At 43.7% G+C, this 16,933-nt stretch overlaps 1 protein-coding gene across 4 annotated transcripts in view; it reads left to right on the plus strand.

Annotated features, from left to right (window-relative positions):
- ELMOD1 (ELMO domain containing 1) overlaps window positions 1-16,933 on the plus strand; it is a 48,702-nt gene that overhangs the window by 21,684 nt on the left and 10,085 nt on the right. For all 4 annotated transcript variants that reach the window (XM_075418328.1, XM_075418309.1, XM_075418336.1 and 1 more), the window contains exons 3-6: window positions 7,880-8,025; window positions 8,180-8,208; window positions 9,437-9,534; window positions 13,712-13,841. In XM_075418328.1, coding sequence (XP_075274443.1) covers window positions 7,880-8,025; window positions 8,180-8,208; window positions 9,437-9,534; window positions 13,712-13,841 — 403 coding nt within the window. The remainder of the gene's footprint in view (window positions 1-7,879; window positions 8,026-8,179; window positions 8,209-9,436; window positions 9,535-13,711; window positions 13,842-16,933) is intronic.

The raw sequence follows: 16,933 nt of genomic DNA on the forward strand, positions 1-16,933 counted from the left end.
TTTGTGTCTTGCAAGGATCCTAGCAATTTCAGAAGCCCCTTTCTTCATCCCCTGCCTTGTGGAAAAGGGCTCTCGGAATCTCTGCTGAGTCCCATTGTTGCTGATATAGATCAGTTGCTTGCTTGGTTTTGCAGCATTCCTGATAGTCCTTGCAAGGACTATCACAAAATGGTAGGGATTGGAAGGGACCTCTGTGGGTCATCTAGTCCAACCCCCCTGCCAAAGCAGGGTCACCTACAGCAGGCTGCACAGGATCTTGTTCAGGCGGGTCTTAAATATCTCCAGAGAGGGAGACTCCACAGCCTCCCTGGGCAGCCTGTTCCAGTGCTCAGTCACCCTCAGAGGGAAGAAGTTCTTCCTCATGTTCAGATGGAACTTCCTGTGCTTCAGTTTGTGCCCATTGCCCCTTGTCCTGTCACTGGGCACCACTGAAAAGTGTCTGGCCCCATCCTCTTGATGCCCACCCTTACGTTATTTATTGGCATTTATAAGGTCACCTCTCAGCCCTCTTTTCTTCAGGCTAAACAAGCCCAGCTACCTCAACCTTTCCTTGTAGGAGAGATGCTTCGGTCCCCTCATCATCTTAGTAGCCCTCCACTGGACTCTCTCCAGTAGCTCCTCATCTTTCTTGAACTGGGGAGCCCAGAACTGGACAGAGTACTCCAGATGAGGCCTCACTAGGGCAGAGTAGAGGGGAAGGAGAACCTCCCTCGACCTGCTGGCCACAGTCTTCTTAATCATAGAATCGCAGATTGGAAAAGACTGCTAAGATCATCAAGCCCAATCATCCACCCAACACCACCATTCCTGCTAAACCATATCCTGAAGTGCCACATCTACACTCCAGGGATGAGGACTCCACCACTTCCCTGGGCAGCTTGTTCCAATGTCTGACCACTCTTTCAGTAGAGAAATTTTTCCTAATATCCAATCTAAACCTGCCCTGATGCAACTTGAGGCCATTGCCTCTCGTCCTATTGCTAGTTAGTTGGGAGAAGAGACCAAGCCCACCTCACTACAACCTCCTTTCAGGTAGTTGTAGAGAGTGATAAGGTCCCCCCTCAGCCTCCTCCAGACTAAACAGCCCCAGCTCCCTTAGCCGCTCCTCGTAAGGCTTGTGCTATAGATCCTTCACCAGCCTCGTTCTCTTCTCTGGACATGCTCCAGCACCTCAATGTCCTTGTAGTGAGGGACCCAAAACTGAACACAGACTCCAGGTGCAGTCTCACCAGTGCCAGGTACAGGGGCACGATCCCCTCCCTACTCCTGCTGGCCACACTATTCCTGATACAAGCCAGGATGCTGTTGGCTTCTTGGCCACCTGGGCACACTGCTGGCTCATGTTCAGCTGGCTGTCGATCAACACCCCAAGGTCACAGAATCACAGAATGTTAGGGGTTGGAAGGGACCTCTGTGTCTTCTTCCGCTGGGCAGCTTTCCAGCCACTCCTCCCCAAGCCTGTAGTGTTGCATGGGATTGTTGTGACCCAAGTGCAGGACCTGGCATTTGGCCTTGTTGAACCTCATACAGCTGGCCTCGGCCCATCAATCCAGTCTGTCCAGATCCCTCTGCAGAGCCTTCCTACCCTCAAGCAGATCGACACTCCCACCCAACTTGGTGTCATCTGCAAACTTACTGAGGGAACACTCAATCCCCTCATCCAGATCATTGATAAAGATGTTAAACAAGCCCAGACCCAAAACTGAGTCTTGGGGAACACCACTTGTGCCCGGCCACCAGCTGGATTTAACTCCATCTGGAGTACTGTGTCCAGTTCTGGGCTCCCCAGTTCAAGAAGGATGAAGAGCTACTGGAGAGAGTCCAGCGGAGGGCTACAAGGATGGTGAGGGGACTGGAGCATCTCCACTACGAGGAGAGGTTGAGGGAACTGGGCTTGTTCAGCCTGAAGAAGAGAAGGCTGCGAGGGGACCTTATAAATGCCTACAAATATCTGAAGGGTGGGTGTCAGGAGGATGGGGCCAAGCTCTTTTCAGTGGTGCCCAGTGACAGGACAAGGGGCAATGGGCACAAACTGAAGCACAGGAAGTTCCGTCTGAACATGAGGAAGAACTTCTTCCCTCTGAGGGTGACGGAGCACTGGAACAGGCTGCCCAGGGAGGTTGTGGAGTCTCCTTCTCTGGAGATATTCAAGACCCGCCTGGACAAGATCCTGTGCAGCCTGCTGTAGGTGACCCTGCTTCGGCAGGGGGGTTGGACTAGATGACCCACAGAGGTCCCTTCCAACCCCTACTATTCTGTGATTCTGTGATTCTGTGATTCATTCACTACCACTCGCCGTGCTTGGCCATTCAGCCAGTTCTTTATCCAGCGTAGAGTACACCCATCCAAACCATGGGCAGATAGTTTCTCCAGGAGGATGCTGTGGGGAACAGTGTCAAAGGCCTTACTGAAGTCCAGGTAGATAACATCCACCGCCTTACCTTCATCCACTAGGGCAGGTCACCTGGTCATAGAAGGAGATCAGGTTGGTCAGGCAGGACCTGTCTTTCATGAACCCATGCTGGCCAGGCCTGATCCCCTGGTTGTCCTTCACATACTTCAGGATGAACGGCTCCATAATCTTGCCCAGCACTGAGGTTAGGCTGACAGGCCTGTAGTTCCCGGGATCCTCCTCCCAGCACTTCTTGTAGATGGGTGTTACACTGGTGATCCTTCAGTCATCTGGGACCTCCCCTATTAGCCAGGACTGCTGATAACTGATGGAGAGTGGCTTGGCCAGCTCCTCTGCCAGTTCTCTCAGCACTCCTGGGTGGATCCCATCCAGCCCCATAGACTTATAAGTGTCTAGGTGGCATAGCAGGTCGTTAACTGCTTTCTCCTGGATTATGGGAGGTTTGTTCTGCTCTCTTTCCCATTCTTCCAGCACTGGGGGCTGACTATCCTGGGAGTAATCAGTCTGACTACTAAAGACTAAGGCAAAGAAGGCATAAAGTACCTCAGCCTTTTCCTTATCCTTGTTGTAATATTCCCTCTCGCATCCAATAAGGGATGGAGACTCTCATTGGCCCTCTTTTTGTTGTTTATGTATTTGTAAAAACATTTTTTGCGTTTAATGCACCACAGGAGACCATTTGCCTTAAGGTACTGACTGCGTAATTCTTTTTGTGGTTAAAACTGTTCTTAGCAGAAAATTATACATGAGAAGTAGAGTGACATACAGCAGGGAAGATATGAAAGAGTTTGAAGTAGAAGAGCAGGGAAGAAGGAGGGGTGAAACAGATGCATATACCAGCCCTTAACTGATGTTTGCTAATTATACAGAAGACCACTTTACAGTTCTGTGCCACTGGAGACTATTGTCTATTTAAGCACTGGGTAGTATTCCATGAGTCTCTCACAGACAGGCAAGGGAATACTTATTTCAGAATATTTTGGTTTGATTTTTTTTTTTTCTTGGAACGTAAGTAACAAGTACTTTTTTCTGTAGTATTGATCTCAGAATTCAGGGACCTTTTCTGTGAGCCAAGTTGGCAGAACTATGCTGAGTTGCGTTGCCGTTGCTCAGGAGCTAACAGGTAGCTTCTGATGACCAAGTGATTGGGCCAGGTCAGCGCCTGGGAATGTGTAACTCTGACTCCTCATGGGAGGATGGCTGCATGTGTTCCCACTCATACAGCATCCTTGGCAAGGGAACTGACTGTTTATTGGGCCTGTGCGCATCAGCATCTTATCATGCATTTTTTTCTTTTGTTTTACATGAACAAATCTTTGTATTAACTCGTGTAATGCACTTTGCATGTATAAACACAAGTCTGTAGGTCTGTACAGCTGCATGCAATACAGGAGGAGGAGAAGGAGCTTATATTGGGATGGGGAAGAGTAGAGTGTGAGTCTCTGAGGAACATCTTCATTTCTGTAATACTTCTGTTCTTAAAGCTCACCTCAGGATCTGAAGTATCGCTGTACATGACTACACAAACTGCTAGTGAAGCACACTAATTTCTACGGTGTAAAAGCCTTCCAAGGCAAGCAGGGGAAAAAAAATAAAAACACAGAAGAGACTGATTGGAGAGGAGGTTTGGAACCAGACTCTAAACCAAACAAGAACCTAATGCCACTGTGCCATAGTCAGACACATGGCTTATGCTACACTTCCATGTGGGTTCTTGTTTATGATGCGCTATGTTTTGTTTTATAGCTGCCAGTGTCTCCACTTTGCTTACATGAAGTGAAGTGCACAGTGGCTAAAATAAAACTTGCCTTATTTAATCACTAGTGTGCTTTTATTACAGGACTTCTGCAAGCAAGGATTCCTTTTTATAAAGAACAACCCCTTGAAAACAAACATGTTACTTTTTATGCCATTCATGTTACAAATGGAAGATTTCAACTGTTGTAAGCTTGAAATGGAGGAGTAGTAGAAAATTGAAGGTATCCACAAAGTCTGCCTTTCTTCTATAAGCTACCTAGTCAAAACTAGTGTTTGTTTGCTTGATTAGTAATAGCTGCTAAGTATATTTTACTGACTCACAGATGTAGTGTTTGCGTGCTATAGTGACGTGGTTTTGGTAGATGCATTTTTAGTAGTTAATCTTTGTGCAAACCACAGCTGAAGCGAAACTTCAGTGGGGAAGATGCTTGCAACCATGGAAGGTCATAGCTCTGTCCCATTTAGAGTTTTTTAATTTGATATGCAAATCTGTTATTGAGCCTAAAGGCAGCAACATGTAATTAAAATGCACCCAACACCTTCCTTGCCTGCTGTAGGCGACCCTGCTTCGGCAGGGGGGTTGGACTAGATGACCCACAGAGGTCCCTTCCAACCCCTACCATTCTGTGATTCCCCCTGCCCCCTTCCCCCCCCTCCAAACTTATCCATGTCACACAATACAGTAAGAAACAAGGTTTTGACTAATGAAATGGGTTGTGACATTTCAGTCCTGTAGGCACGAACTTTCTTAAAGGAGATGTGGTTTTTATGGGACCTATCTTGCGCATTAGAAGCAACTCTTCTCACATGGGCTGTTAAAGTGAAGTGAAGTGACTCCTTCCCTTATTTCGTGTAAATGAGCTCTACGGGTAGTGAGTTGCTCTAACAGGGACCTAACCTTTGGAAACAAAGCAGGCCAAAAGAAAGCAACTCTTAATTTCTACTACAAATGTATGGTGAAAACCCAGAACTTTGTTTTACCACACTCCACTTTCCAGTGTGGCATTAATCTCTTGTATTGATTTCTCTGGACCTTCAGCCTGAGTGCAGAGCTGGGGTGTGCCGAGGAGGCTGAGGGGTGGCTGTAGGTTGTGTTTGGATTCTTCAGGGATAGTGACTTGTCAAATCTGTGAAGGCTGGTATCGAATGTCTGCTGGAAAACCAAAATGCCCACTGTTAGCCTGTGGGTTTTTTCAAGCCACTATTAAAGGTTGCAGTTGAAGGTATTAGTTGACTTTATATGAGATTGACTCTTTAATTGACTTACACTTCTGACTGTTGTAAAGAATGACTGCTTGGCTGATGTACTTGCCTCCTGGCAACCGATCTTGTTCCTAATACTGAAGGTGATGACCTGCTGTGAAGCGCAAATGAACTCCTCACAGTAGTGTGTTCTGGCACCTCTTCGGGGGGGGGGGGCACGGCGGGACAGAGGACACCCAAATCCTTCAGTGTCAGCAGCTGAAATTTTTTTGCTTGTCTAAAACTTGATTCCAGTGTGGGAGTGATTCCTCATTCTTTAAGTTTCACTTTGTATCTAAAATAGAGGCTTCCTGTTGCATAAAGACAAGGGGGTTGCCTGCATGCAGGCATTTGGGAGTGTTAAGTGAATTAACTAAAAGTGTGAAGATAAAGTGGATGCTTTTAAGGCATGTTAAATACTTGTGTGGATGCTTTCCATTTAGACATAAAATGGCTTTAGTTCCCTTAGCTTAATCCTGCTTCAAAAGGGGATTAAGCTAAAGTGAACATAAAGCAGATTAAACTCCTGTGTGGACATTAACATGAGTTAATTTATCTTCCCTTTCCTGAATGTCCTTCTCCACCATGCCCTTCAGGATGTTTTTAGAAAGTGGTGGAGCTCTTCAAGCTTTATTAAAGCTAGAACTGATTTGAGTATCTGGAATTCAGTATTTCAGAATAACCACCACACTCGACTGAAAAGGATAATATGGTCTCCTAACAAATAATTGTCCTTCGAAAGCGTCAACAGCATATGGAGGAGATAGTGGGCTAATGATGAATACACATACACACAGGTTTAGAACATAATGGACCAAATTATTTTTGACCATTTAATGTCAAGCTAGCATGTCAAAGCTGTACTGATGTTTTCCCATAATGTAATCACAAAATATAATCGCAGAGAGGTTGAAGTTGGAAGGGACCTCTGGAGGTCATCTAGTCCACCCCCTCTCCTCAGAGCCACCTAGAGCCAGTTGCCCAGGACCATATTTGGCTGGCAATTCTGTTGTAAGGTCTTTGCAATTTGCCTTTTCTGAGATGTGCTGCTGAACCCAAGGACCCTAGGTGGATCCTGCCCCACCTCAAGTCCTGGTGCACACCGTGAGGTTTGACAGTTGTATAATGTGGCAGGATCTGTGCCTTCATAGCCATAGAAACAAGAAAGCTGAATTGTGTCCAAGTAAGATTTAGCCCATGAAATCTGGTTTTGGGGTGTGTTGTGTAATTGTGGTAGCAGTATGTGGGCTTTGGTAGCAGCTGCAATGCTATCAAACCTTAAAATAGAGTGTTGCTTGTGTACACAGCATTTTTCAGGCTTTCATAGGATCACAGGATAGTTCTGTCTGGGACAGACCTCAGGAGGTCTCTGGTCCAACCTCCTGCTCACAGCAGGTCAGCTCTGAGGTCAGACCAGGCTGCTCAGGGCTTAAAAAACTCTGAGGAAGGAGACTGCAGAGCCTCTCCGGGGAACCTGTACCACTACTTGACTGTCTTCATGGGGATGAAGCTTCTCCTTAGATCTAGGCTGAGCCTTTTATGTTTCAGTTTATGACTGCTGTTCTTTGTCTTCCTGCTGTGTACCACTGCGAAGAGCCTGGCTGTGTCTCCTCCATGATCTTCCCACAGGCACTGGGGGTTGCTGTTAGGTCCTCCTGAAGTTACCTCTGCCCCAGGCTGAATGAGCCCAGCTCTCCCAGCCTCTCTTCACAGAGTCTGTGCTCCAGCCCTACCATCTCGGGGGCTTCCACAGAAATCCATCCAGTTTGTCAAAGTCTGTCTTGTATTGCTGGGGCTCAAAACTGGATGCAGTATCTAAAGAACAGCTTTCTTGGCTTACTGGTCCATTCTATACTTTGAAAAACTGTGCAGCATCAGCGCTGTATAAAAGCTGATCCTGGGAGGAACTGGCAGTCGTCTGGACAGATTCTTAAACACCTGCTCTCCTGAAGGGGAACAAGACTTGGTTTCTCATCTGCACTCTTGGGGACCCGACATGAACATGACATAACCAGCCACTGGGCTTGGAGCAGCTAGATGCAGAGGCAAAGCAAAGCTAGGGTGCAGCAGCTCCCTGGATCCTCAGCAGCCATGAGAACAGGGTGAGCTGTGCTCGCTTCTCGTGTTGTCCTGTTTCCCCAGACCATTAATAGGAAGTGCACTGCCTTTTATTTTAAGGGGACAAAGAGTTTTCTAGAAATACTCTTTTGAGAACTCTGGAGTTGATTTATTCTGTGCTTCCAGTTCTGGTGCTTTGTGAGTGGTTTTTTTGTTGTGGGTGAAGACTGAAAAAACATGATTTAACACTGACCAGGATAAACATGTGCAGTGTGAATGCTGCTTTTCCTTTAAAGGTGCCCTTAGACAATGGGAATTTGAGGTGAGGAAGTACCATCTGTTTGGTGGTGACTTTTTTGAAACAAACTCTGCTCAAGACTCTTATTTTCAGGCTTCTTTTTTTGCCAGGATGTTTGTCCAGGTATGCCTGTACTTCTACTGCAAATGCTTGTGGCGCTGCCTGAAATTTGTGGTCAGGAAGCTAACAGGTCGATGTGAATTGCAAAGGATCTGTTACAATACCAAACCTGGAGCTGCCAGAACTATGAAAATAGGTAACTGCACAATACTTTGTTTTGCATGCCATTGTACCCTTCTGCATGTGCTATTTTTATAGTGTGACTTCATTCTTATAAATAAATTGTTAAATCAATCCAGTATAAGCTTAGCTTGTCTGACATGATGCTTTCAAATACTATTCTCTTACAGAGGCATCATTGAAAGGTTCAAAAAGTAAGGTGAGTGAAAGATCTTGTCATTCACCTTTTCTGTTGTGTCCTGTACAGTTGGCTTATTCAGTCTGCTGTTTGCTCACCCTGAAAAAATCCCTTTAAGGTTTGATATGATTTTGTATTAAAACCATCTTCTACTGAAGAGGGTGCTGTGTCTGCAATAGCAGGTGATCTTGCAAAGTTAGGGAGAGTGTCCAGTGCTCCAGGGACAGGCACATTGTGGCCCTGGTGGAATCAAGGGAGAAACAGGCCATGGTGGAGACAAGAAGGGTGATGTGTTGTAATGTGGGCTTTCTTGGCTTAATTTGTCATCCGATCGTATGATTTCTGTAATGTGCAGTCAGTCACACACTTCACACCTCAGTTTTTTTGTCTGGAAAGCAGCGATAAAAGAGGCTGAAGGCAGCAGTACCTAGATAGCGGAGACGTCTTTGTTCTCTGCCTTCCTTTCAAATACGTTAATGGAGAAAAGCCTCTGTCACTTCATCCTTTCACTGTAGCACTGATTGTGCTAACCTAAATTCTTCTCATAAAGCATTTGTGTATATGTTAAGTAGCATCATTCAGCTGTTCATTTCTCTTTAGCATGAGAACCAGTGCAGTTGAAAAGCTTACCTCAGCATTAGGAAAAACGATGTCACATAGCTCGCAGTTCAACGTGGTGGTTCCAGGTGTACTTCTAGCACAGACAGAAAGGCAGAATCTTATTTAAAAACCTGCATTTAAGCAATTGTGTAGTTTTGAGGCAAAACACCAGAAAGTTCAACCTCTTAATTTTTTGGAAGACATGCTGATTTTTTGAATACTGAACTTTCGGCCGTATCTCTGCAAAGTGCAATGACATGCAAGAGAAAGGAAAAATGTTTTGCTGTGTTACTGCAATGTGTTGGGAAAGGGGTTGTCAAATGAAGGCTAGTAATTCCAGCGTAATTAGGTAGATGGTCTGAAGCTGTTTCTTAATCAAAGGCCTCAGTGCAGATCATCTTCACTGGCAGCTGCCACGAAAATTGAATAAACTGACTACAAAGGCTTGGGGAAGCGACTCAAGTTCTTATGTGGCTGTTGCTCTGAAACTAGTCAGGAGGGTTGAATAGACTTGAAAGCTGTGTATATACATCTGTATATGTTCTGGGCTCTTAATCTAGAAGCTTTTGCGTATCGAATTTAACATTGTCAACTTCTATTGAATAATAGCTTCCATAGGAATTAATATGTGTTTAAAACCTCTTTTTAGCGTCTGCAGACTTCGGTAAGTGTTCACCCTGATGCTATTGAAAAAACTATAGATGACATCATGGAGCTGAAAAGGATTAATCCAGATATAAACCCACAGTAAGTTCATGGTTTCCTTACAAAACAAATGGGAATTATTGATTTCTTCATTGCCTATGTCCATGGAGAACTGGTTGTCCATAGCTATTGTGGCAAGCAATTTGAAGATTAATTCTGTCTCTCAGCATAACATGACAACTTAAGCTTTGTTGTCAAAAAGCTGATGAAAAAATGAATGATCCTTTACAGTGACTGTAATAGGCAAGTCCTGAGTCTCTTTATCTAGCTGCTTCCTGAATTGTGCTGTCTTAGTGTAGTGTTGATGCATTGGTTTTATGAGGGCCGTTTCCCCAGGGATAAAATGCCACCAAGGCGGGTGGTCCTACCAGCTACAGTGATGGCTTCTTAGCAAGTCTGTATGCAGTCTTTTGAGTAGGGAAGAAATCTTCCTGTTGTAACTGATATAAACATTGTACTGGTTTATCTTTTAAAACTGCTTTGAATTATCCAAACACATATTTTAACAATACAACATAGCTGATATCTTTTAATGCTATAAGATACTAGAAGTAAGAAGAGATTGACAACAAACCATTAAATTTACAAGCGAGTATTTTGAGAGTAGGTGGTAACATTTTTGTAGTTGCCTTACCTCTCAGCCCCTAGCTTAAAGTACAAGATGGTCTAGGTCGGGAATCAGTGGGAGAAATGTAGAGAGTTGTATGATTCGGGTGATCATCGCTCCTCTTCCCAAACTTGAAATTGATGTACATAATCCAAAATGGGCATCTGTAAATTGATACCTGCTTTTCTTTAAGTGGTCAGCAGCGTGAACAGGTAAGGTGTCCCAAGGTCTTGCTGCAACAACAAAACCCAGAAAACCAAAAGCTCAGTTGGAAAAATATAAATTATTTATTACAGGAATGACACGCACACCTCCCCCACGCCACACCCCCACAACACCTCCCCCCTGTGAAAAGGACAGTAACTGCGTAGTCTTAAAATGAGGCTTTGCAGATCATAAAGCAAATGGAGCACACTGTGTGTGTTTCTCCTAACCTGAGAGACAACTGTTGTGGACATGAGCACTGTCTGTCTGGATTGAAAAATGGCCCTTCAAAAATAAAGAAGGGAAGAAAGTAAGAGAAACAAAACAAAGAAAACCACTCCTTCTCACAGATCAGAGCTGTGTGAAGCTTTTCTGGGAATGGGCCCAGAGCTTTTCCAGGGGTGTCACTTCACAAGACCTTGCCCACGTGGCCTTCAAAGGGAGGGCGATGAAAGAGCAGCTGCTTCAAGTGGATGCGAGGCCATACTGAGAGGCTACTCATCAGAGAGGATGTCACAGCTCTGGTACTCTTGTATTGCACAGGATTCTGATAGCTGAAATTTGGAAAAAAATCAGTGATGGCAAAATTAGTAGTGGTGACATAGGAGGAAAAACTGCAGGATGTAAATGTGCACAGCTCAGAGCCTGGCCTGTGGACATCAGTAAGTGCAACATAAGCAATCAGGCTGACTGAAGTACTCTCTTCTCAGTGTTGGACCCTTGGGTAACTGGGTGGAATAATGCCAAGAAAAAACAAGGAATTCATTACAGTAGTATTTTGTGTGACACTGAAGATCCCTGATTCTCCTCATGGCATTGCCTTTCACTTCTGAAGAAATGCTATCTTCCAGGAGAGAGAGAGTGCAGAGGTGCAAATGACTTCTGCTTGTTTGTATCAGACCCCCAAACCTTAAGTTACATTTTGAGTGATCTAGTCCTAATATTAAAAGAAAAATAAAAAAACAAACTTAAAAACCCCCAAAACTTAAAAAACATAAAAACAAAGCTAATTTTGTGTTTAATCCAGGTGGTGTTCATAAGCTTAGCACAGAACAAAAGCATAATTATTTTTAGACTAGAATCCTTGCACTCAGCATTTTACAGTTGCATCTTTCAGTTGTCACCCCAGTTTGGTGAAATATCTTTTCAAAACAGTGAGGAGTGAGGGCCTGGGATGTTCAGGCTGGTGCCACATGTGTAGAAACACACACTGCCACTAAATTGCTCTTTATATTAAATTGATCATAGTTCTGCTAAACTTTAAACAACTGCACTGAAGTTTTACGTGTGAGCCATTTATTTTCTACAAAGTTTTCTGGACAAATTTCAGCAAAAGCAGGTGAGCCATTTCTTCAGACAGGATTAAAGAAAATCCACTGGATTGCCTACTCTTGAACATAAAAAACCCTACATCCAGACTGTCTTGTTTAGAAGCTCTGGCCTTCCCTTGCATAGTGGAGACTTGAAATCTCCTGGGGTAAGGACAAGGGGACATGTGTCGTACTGTATGTGTTTCTGCAAATCTGTATGCAGTCATTTTTGTTAATGTAGCATCTTTGCAGAGCTGAACTAGCATCCCAGGGGTATTTGCACTGCGCTGTTCTTGAAGGCTGTGGGCTGCCGTGACCTGAGGCCCACAGTAATTTCCTTTTATCAATGCCTCTGAGATCAGTGTGTATATTTAGTGGTGGGAGCAAGTAGGTTGAGTAGCCAGGTGGTGACACATGCAGTCTACACTGACTACAGAAGCAGGCCATGAAATACTCCCAGTTTTGGACTCCTGTCCATCGCATGGATCATCTGGAGCTGAGTGTGAGGGTGCAAGCCCAGGCAGGTTGCTCCTGTGCTCTTGAGAACTGCCACCGCCAGCACAGTGGTGGCAGGGAGGAGGTGTGGGGCATCAGCAGCTCACCCACATCCTCTGCTTGGCAAGGAGGACAGCAAAAGCTTAATGAAAAGGAGAGCAGCGAAACTACTTCCACCCCTCCACGCCCACCCTCCATGAATAACGTTGTGGCTTGCTTTGTATATGTTGTGTAACTTTTTTTTTTTTTAATATAAAATTGCTCTGCTTTGCCACTGTGGTCTTCTGCTCTAAACTACTCTGAGGTTACAGAGTAGTTAAAAGCATGATGGCTTGGTTTAGTGATGCACTACAGCAATTCACATGCAGTCTTCACATTTCAGCTTTCTTTGAAATGCAGCCTTTCTGTACAACTGTAGGCTATAGCGAGTGAAGCATGTAAAAACAGCAAATAGCAAAGGATGGAAAACACTGCAGAGGATGTTCTGAAAGGATTATAGCCACAAATAGCGTGAAATTGCAGCAAGAGACATGGCCTAATGATGACATCTGTGATTCTGTTGATTAATCTCAAAAGATAAGCAGTGAAAATCCTTCTGCTCAGAAAATTTAACTGTATTATTGAATAAACAAAATGTTTCAGTGTATCAAACAAGACAGATGAGGAACCTGCGCAGCCCGTGTTCCACAAAGGAATGAGGGTACAGATTTAGCTGTGCCCTCCAAATTCATAGTAGGCGTTCAGATAATTTCAGACATTATTAAAAATTAAAGGGTTTAGTCCCATATATAATTAAATATCCTTATGAGCATGGCAGTTGTGTACTGCAGAAGTTGTATTTAATATTATAAAATCTTAACCTAAAACTGAGTAAGCTGTTGTAATTTAAAACATTGGAAGCCACATGTTTGGTGGGTTTTGGTGTTTTGTTTTTTTTTTTCTTTTATTTAGTTTTTTGGGGTTGGGGTTTTTTTGTGTGGTTTTTGTGTTTGGTTTGTTTTTTTGAAATGATGCATCGGGAAATGTAAAATCTGCATTATAATGAAAAGAGAGCTATTATGGTGATTCTTAACATGAGACCAAAAAAGCCATTGCCTAGAGGCAGATCTTTGAACTGTATTACTTTGGGTTTTTCACTTCTTTATGCTAGCTTTTGTGGCATGGAAGTAAAATGAATATTTTTAGCGTTTTGCTGAGTTTCATCTCCTCCTCACCCCGTTTGAAGTTCACGTCTCTGGTCTCAGGGCGTGTTTTGAGAAGCTGTCGTTTGAATGAGGGGAAAGATTCAGTGATGTGCTTGTTGCAGGCTTTCAACGCTGCTGTGTATAGTTATGAGATTTCAATGTGAAAATTCACTGTTCAAAGTTTTTAAAAATCCCATTTTTTATCATCTAAGGAAGCCACTAAATAAGACTATGCATTCTACAAGGCCTTGTTTAGTGTAAAACTGATCTCTTGGAAATTCTCCTGTTGTAATTAAAGTGTTAGACTATTGATTCATTGATGTAACATTACTCATGTGAATTAGACGGGTGTGTACACGGTAGTGCTGTGTCATGGCTACTCAATAGTTGGATTATGTTGCTCCTTTCCTACGCCTCAGGTTGGGAGTATCTCTTCAGGCATGCCTGCTGCAGATTGTGGGGTACAGAAATCTGATTGCAGAGGTTGAAAAGCTGCGCAGAGAGCCGTACGATTCAGAGAATCCACGACATGAGGAAATGCTTCTGAAGGTAGGTGCTTAAGAGGCACTTGAAGGGTATCCTTTATTCATGTCAGCTCCAAACAGCCTGGCTTATAAACCTCTTTAAAACATAGATATTGTCGCCTTCCTCCATCGTGCACCTGTTTAAAGATAAGGCTGTACAGCATATTAATCTGGTTGGGGTGTAACACCTGCCAAACAAGTGGCTCACTCCCTGGTTGATCATAGAATGGTTTGGGTTGGAAGGGACCTTATAGATCATCTAGTTCCATCCCCCCTGCCATGGGCAGGGACACCTTCCGATAGACCAGGTTGCTCAAAGCCCCATCCAACCTGGCCTTATTGATGAATACATGTCCTTTGGCTGGACTATATCTAGGCGCTGGATGCACAGCTCTCACTGCAGGTAACAACTCTGTGCTATGATCTCTGGAAAAATAGCACTATGTCCTACTTCAGAACACCTTTCTTCAATGTGAGAAGGGTATTTTTCTTTCTTAACCAGAATAAACTTTTTTTTTCCTTCAATTTTTTGTATTTTTGAAGATATTTTCTGTGTATCTCAATGGCACACCTCTAGCTTTCATTGTGTGAGATGGAAGAGTGGGAGGTGATGACTTACACATTTATATTTACCAAATATATTTTCAAGTGAAAAGAAAATGAAACCATTCTTTAGATAATACATGCAGAGTGATGGAAACCATACCAATTGGGTTTTATTTACTTCGTGCTTCCAGGAAAGCCTTGCACTGGAACAGATAATAAAAGTATTTTTTTCAGGAAGATGATCTTGAAGCCATAAGCAGAGGGAGAGCTAGAGAGCTCTTATATTAGAAAAGAATTGGAGAGAGAATAAAGGGGGTGGAAAATAGTGTAATAGCAAGTCCCAGTATTACTTCTGATCTGGTTTCTGACCGTAGCTAGTGCAAGACACTTCAAAGAAAAAGCGAGAAACATAGAATAGTGATAGTGAGCTTATCTACAAGCAAAATGCCTTCTTACAGAATTTTTAGAGGTCTTGTAAGAATATACTACCTGTTTGGTGTGGGTTTTTTAATTATTTTAAGCGTAAATATTGAAAACTTAGACACTACCTGTGCCTCTGCTCCCACCTGACTTTGGCTGGGATTTCTACAGCACATGATGATGAATCCGTCTCCCACACTCCAGCTTGCAGTGTAGTGCTTTACACAAGTTACAGTGGCAGCTTCTGGAAATTTTACTTTAGTTACTTGGGCTTCCAGGTGCTTCCAGAAATCCCAGTAGGCGTCTTATATAAGTACTTACAGATGCAAATAACTGTTTCTAAAAAATGCCTCAAATGGTCAAAGAGTGCCTGTAGGTGTCTGCAAAGCTGTCTTCAAGGTTGGCTCCTTGCTGGGAGGTGGGAGTCTTGCAAGGAGTCGTCAAAATCCAGAGCTGCCCCTGAAGGAGTGTTCTAGCTGCCAGGTAGGATGGGGCAGATGGGCTCCTCCTGCTAAAGTCCTGCCCCTGTGCAACCAAAGGCACACATTTCTGGGGGTAGAGTGGGCTTTAACTAAACGGTCACACTTATTTACCCAGTGAGGAAGCTTGTGTCTTGGAGGTGGGAGATCCAGGTGCCAGCCTGCAATGTTGGTCCCTGAAAATGCCAGGTACCTGGCTGCAGGCTTAACAAGGGCCTTTGGCTCTAGGAAAGCATTCCTAAATACACTGGGCATCTACACTGTCCAGAGAGCAAGAAGGTGAGTCTGAGGACGGGCAAGAAGCACCAAGGAGCTGGCTGTGGTCTGCTTCCCGGCCTCTCAGCCTGTAAGGGCAAGGTCCTGGTTCTTACATGCTCCCAAGAATGATGTCGGCAATGATGTGTAGTCACATAAGTGCTTTAAAAACATAATTGCATGAGAATAAAAGCAGAATGGAAACTGATTCATAATGTTGAAGAAAGTATCAGTTTCGCCATCTGCCTCCAGCGTAACCTGTGTATTAGCACTTGTTTACAGCAGACGTTTTGCTTTTGCGAATTACTCTTGTCAGATGGCAGTATGTCCAAGGGCTTAATTCAGTTTCCAGTCCATGCTGGGGAAGAACAGGCCGGTTAGTTTTCATTCCTTCTAGGTATTCTGCTAAGTGATCTCTGCAATGGGTAATTCAAGTTCCTAATGTTTATTATTTATTCATGTTTACCAGGAGGGCACTTTATGAATGAGAGAAAGATTAACTTAATGTGATTGAACTAATGAATAATACTGTATTTACTGTTGATGGATGAACAAGAAAGATAGCAAATATGATTTACAGGTATCAAATGTTTAAATCATATTTGCTTTTCACGGCATCACAATGATGCTTTTTGCAGTCGTTACAAAGTGAAATCATTAAAGTTTTAATCTTCCTAAGACAATTTATTTTAAATGCAGTTAGAGTTGCTAAAATTAATACAATTTCTGGGTTGTTTATTTGGGAAATGTGCATACAGCTCTTTCCCTTCAGTAGGCTTTGTCTAAATATATTTCTTGAGGCCTTACTCATGAACACATGGTTTATGGAGAATACCTGATTTCTTAATACGCTTTGGAAAGGGTGAGTTCGTGATGTGGCATGTGAGGTTTTTTGGAAAGGCATGTATTTGTCAGATACGTCAATTTAGGCTGCTTTTAGGTGCCTAGCAACACGATATTTAGGCACTGAAGTCGCTGGACCAGTGCAGCTAAGTGGATTTATTCCAGCTGAGGATCTGGCTTGTTAAATCACTTTGTCCTTCTTTTATGTGAGATCAATGAATGATTTGCCCCTCAGTTAAATAAGAAGGTGGCACATGCAATTCTTGTATGGATTTTTTTTTTTTTTTTATGTTCTCCGATTTGCTTTTCAGCACTGTGGTTGCCAAGTCGGCACTCTTGATTTATAACCCTTCCAGAGGCTTGCAAAAGATGTGGGAGATAAGATTGCTGCAGAGCCTCAGGGACCTGATGGCTGATTCCCTGCTGCTCTGTCAGTGATTTACAACCAAATTCCAGCCCATTCCTGTCTCCATGCTTATGGAGGCAGACACTAGTTTGATGCACAGAGCGTGAACAAAACGAGTCCCTGTGTGAGATGTTACAGCAGCTGCAGAGAAGGTCAGAAGGGCCTTGT

This window comes from Opisthocomus hoazin, chromosome 1 (assembly GCF_030867145.1).
Source record: "Opisthocomus hoazin isolate bOpiHoa1 chromosome 1, bOpiHoa1.hap1, whole genome shotgun sequence".
Classification (NCBI taxonomy): domain Eukaryota; kingdom Metazoa; phylum Chordata; class Aves; order Opisthocomiformes; family Opisthocomidae; genus Opisthocomus; species Opisthocomus hoazin.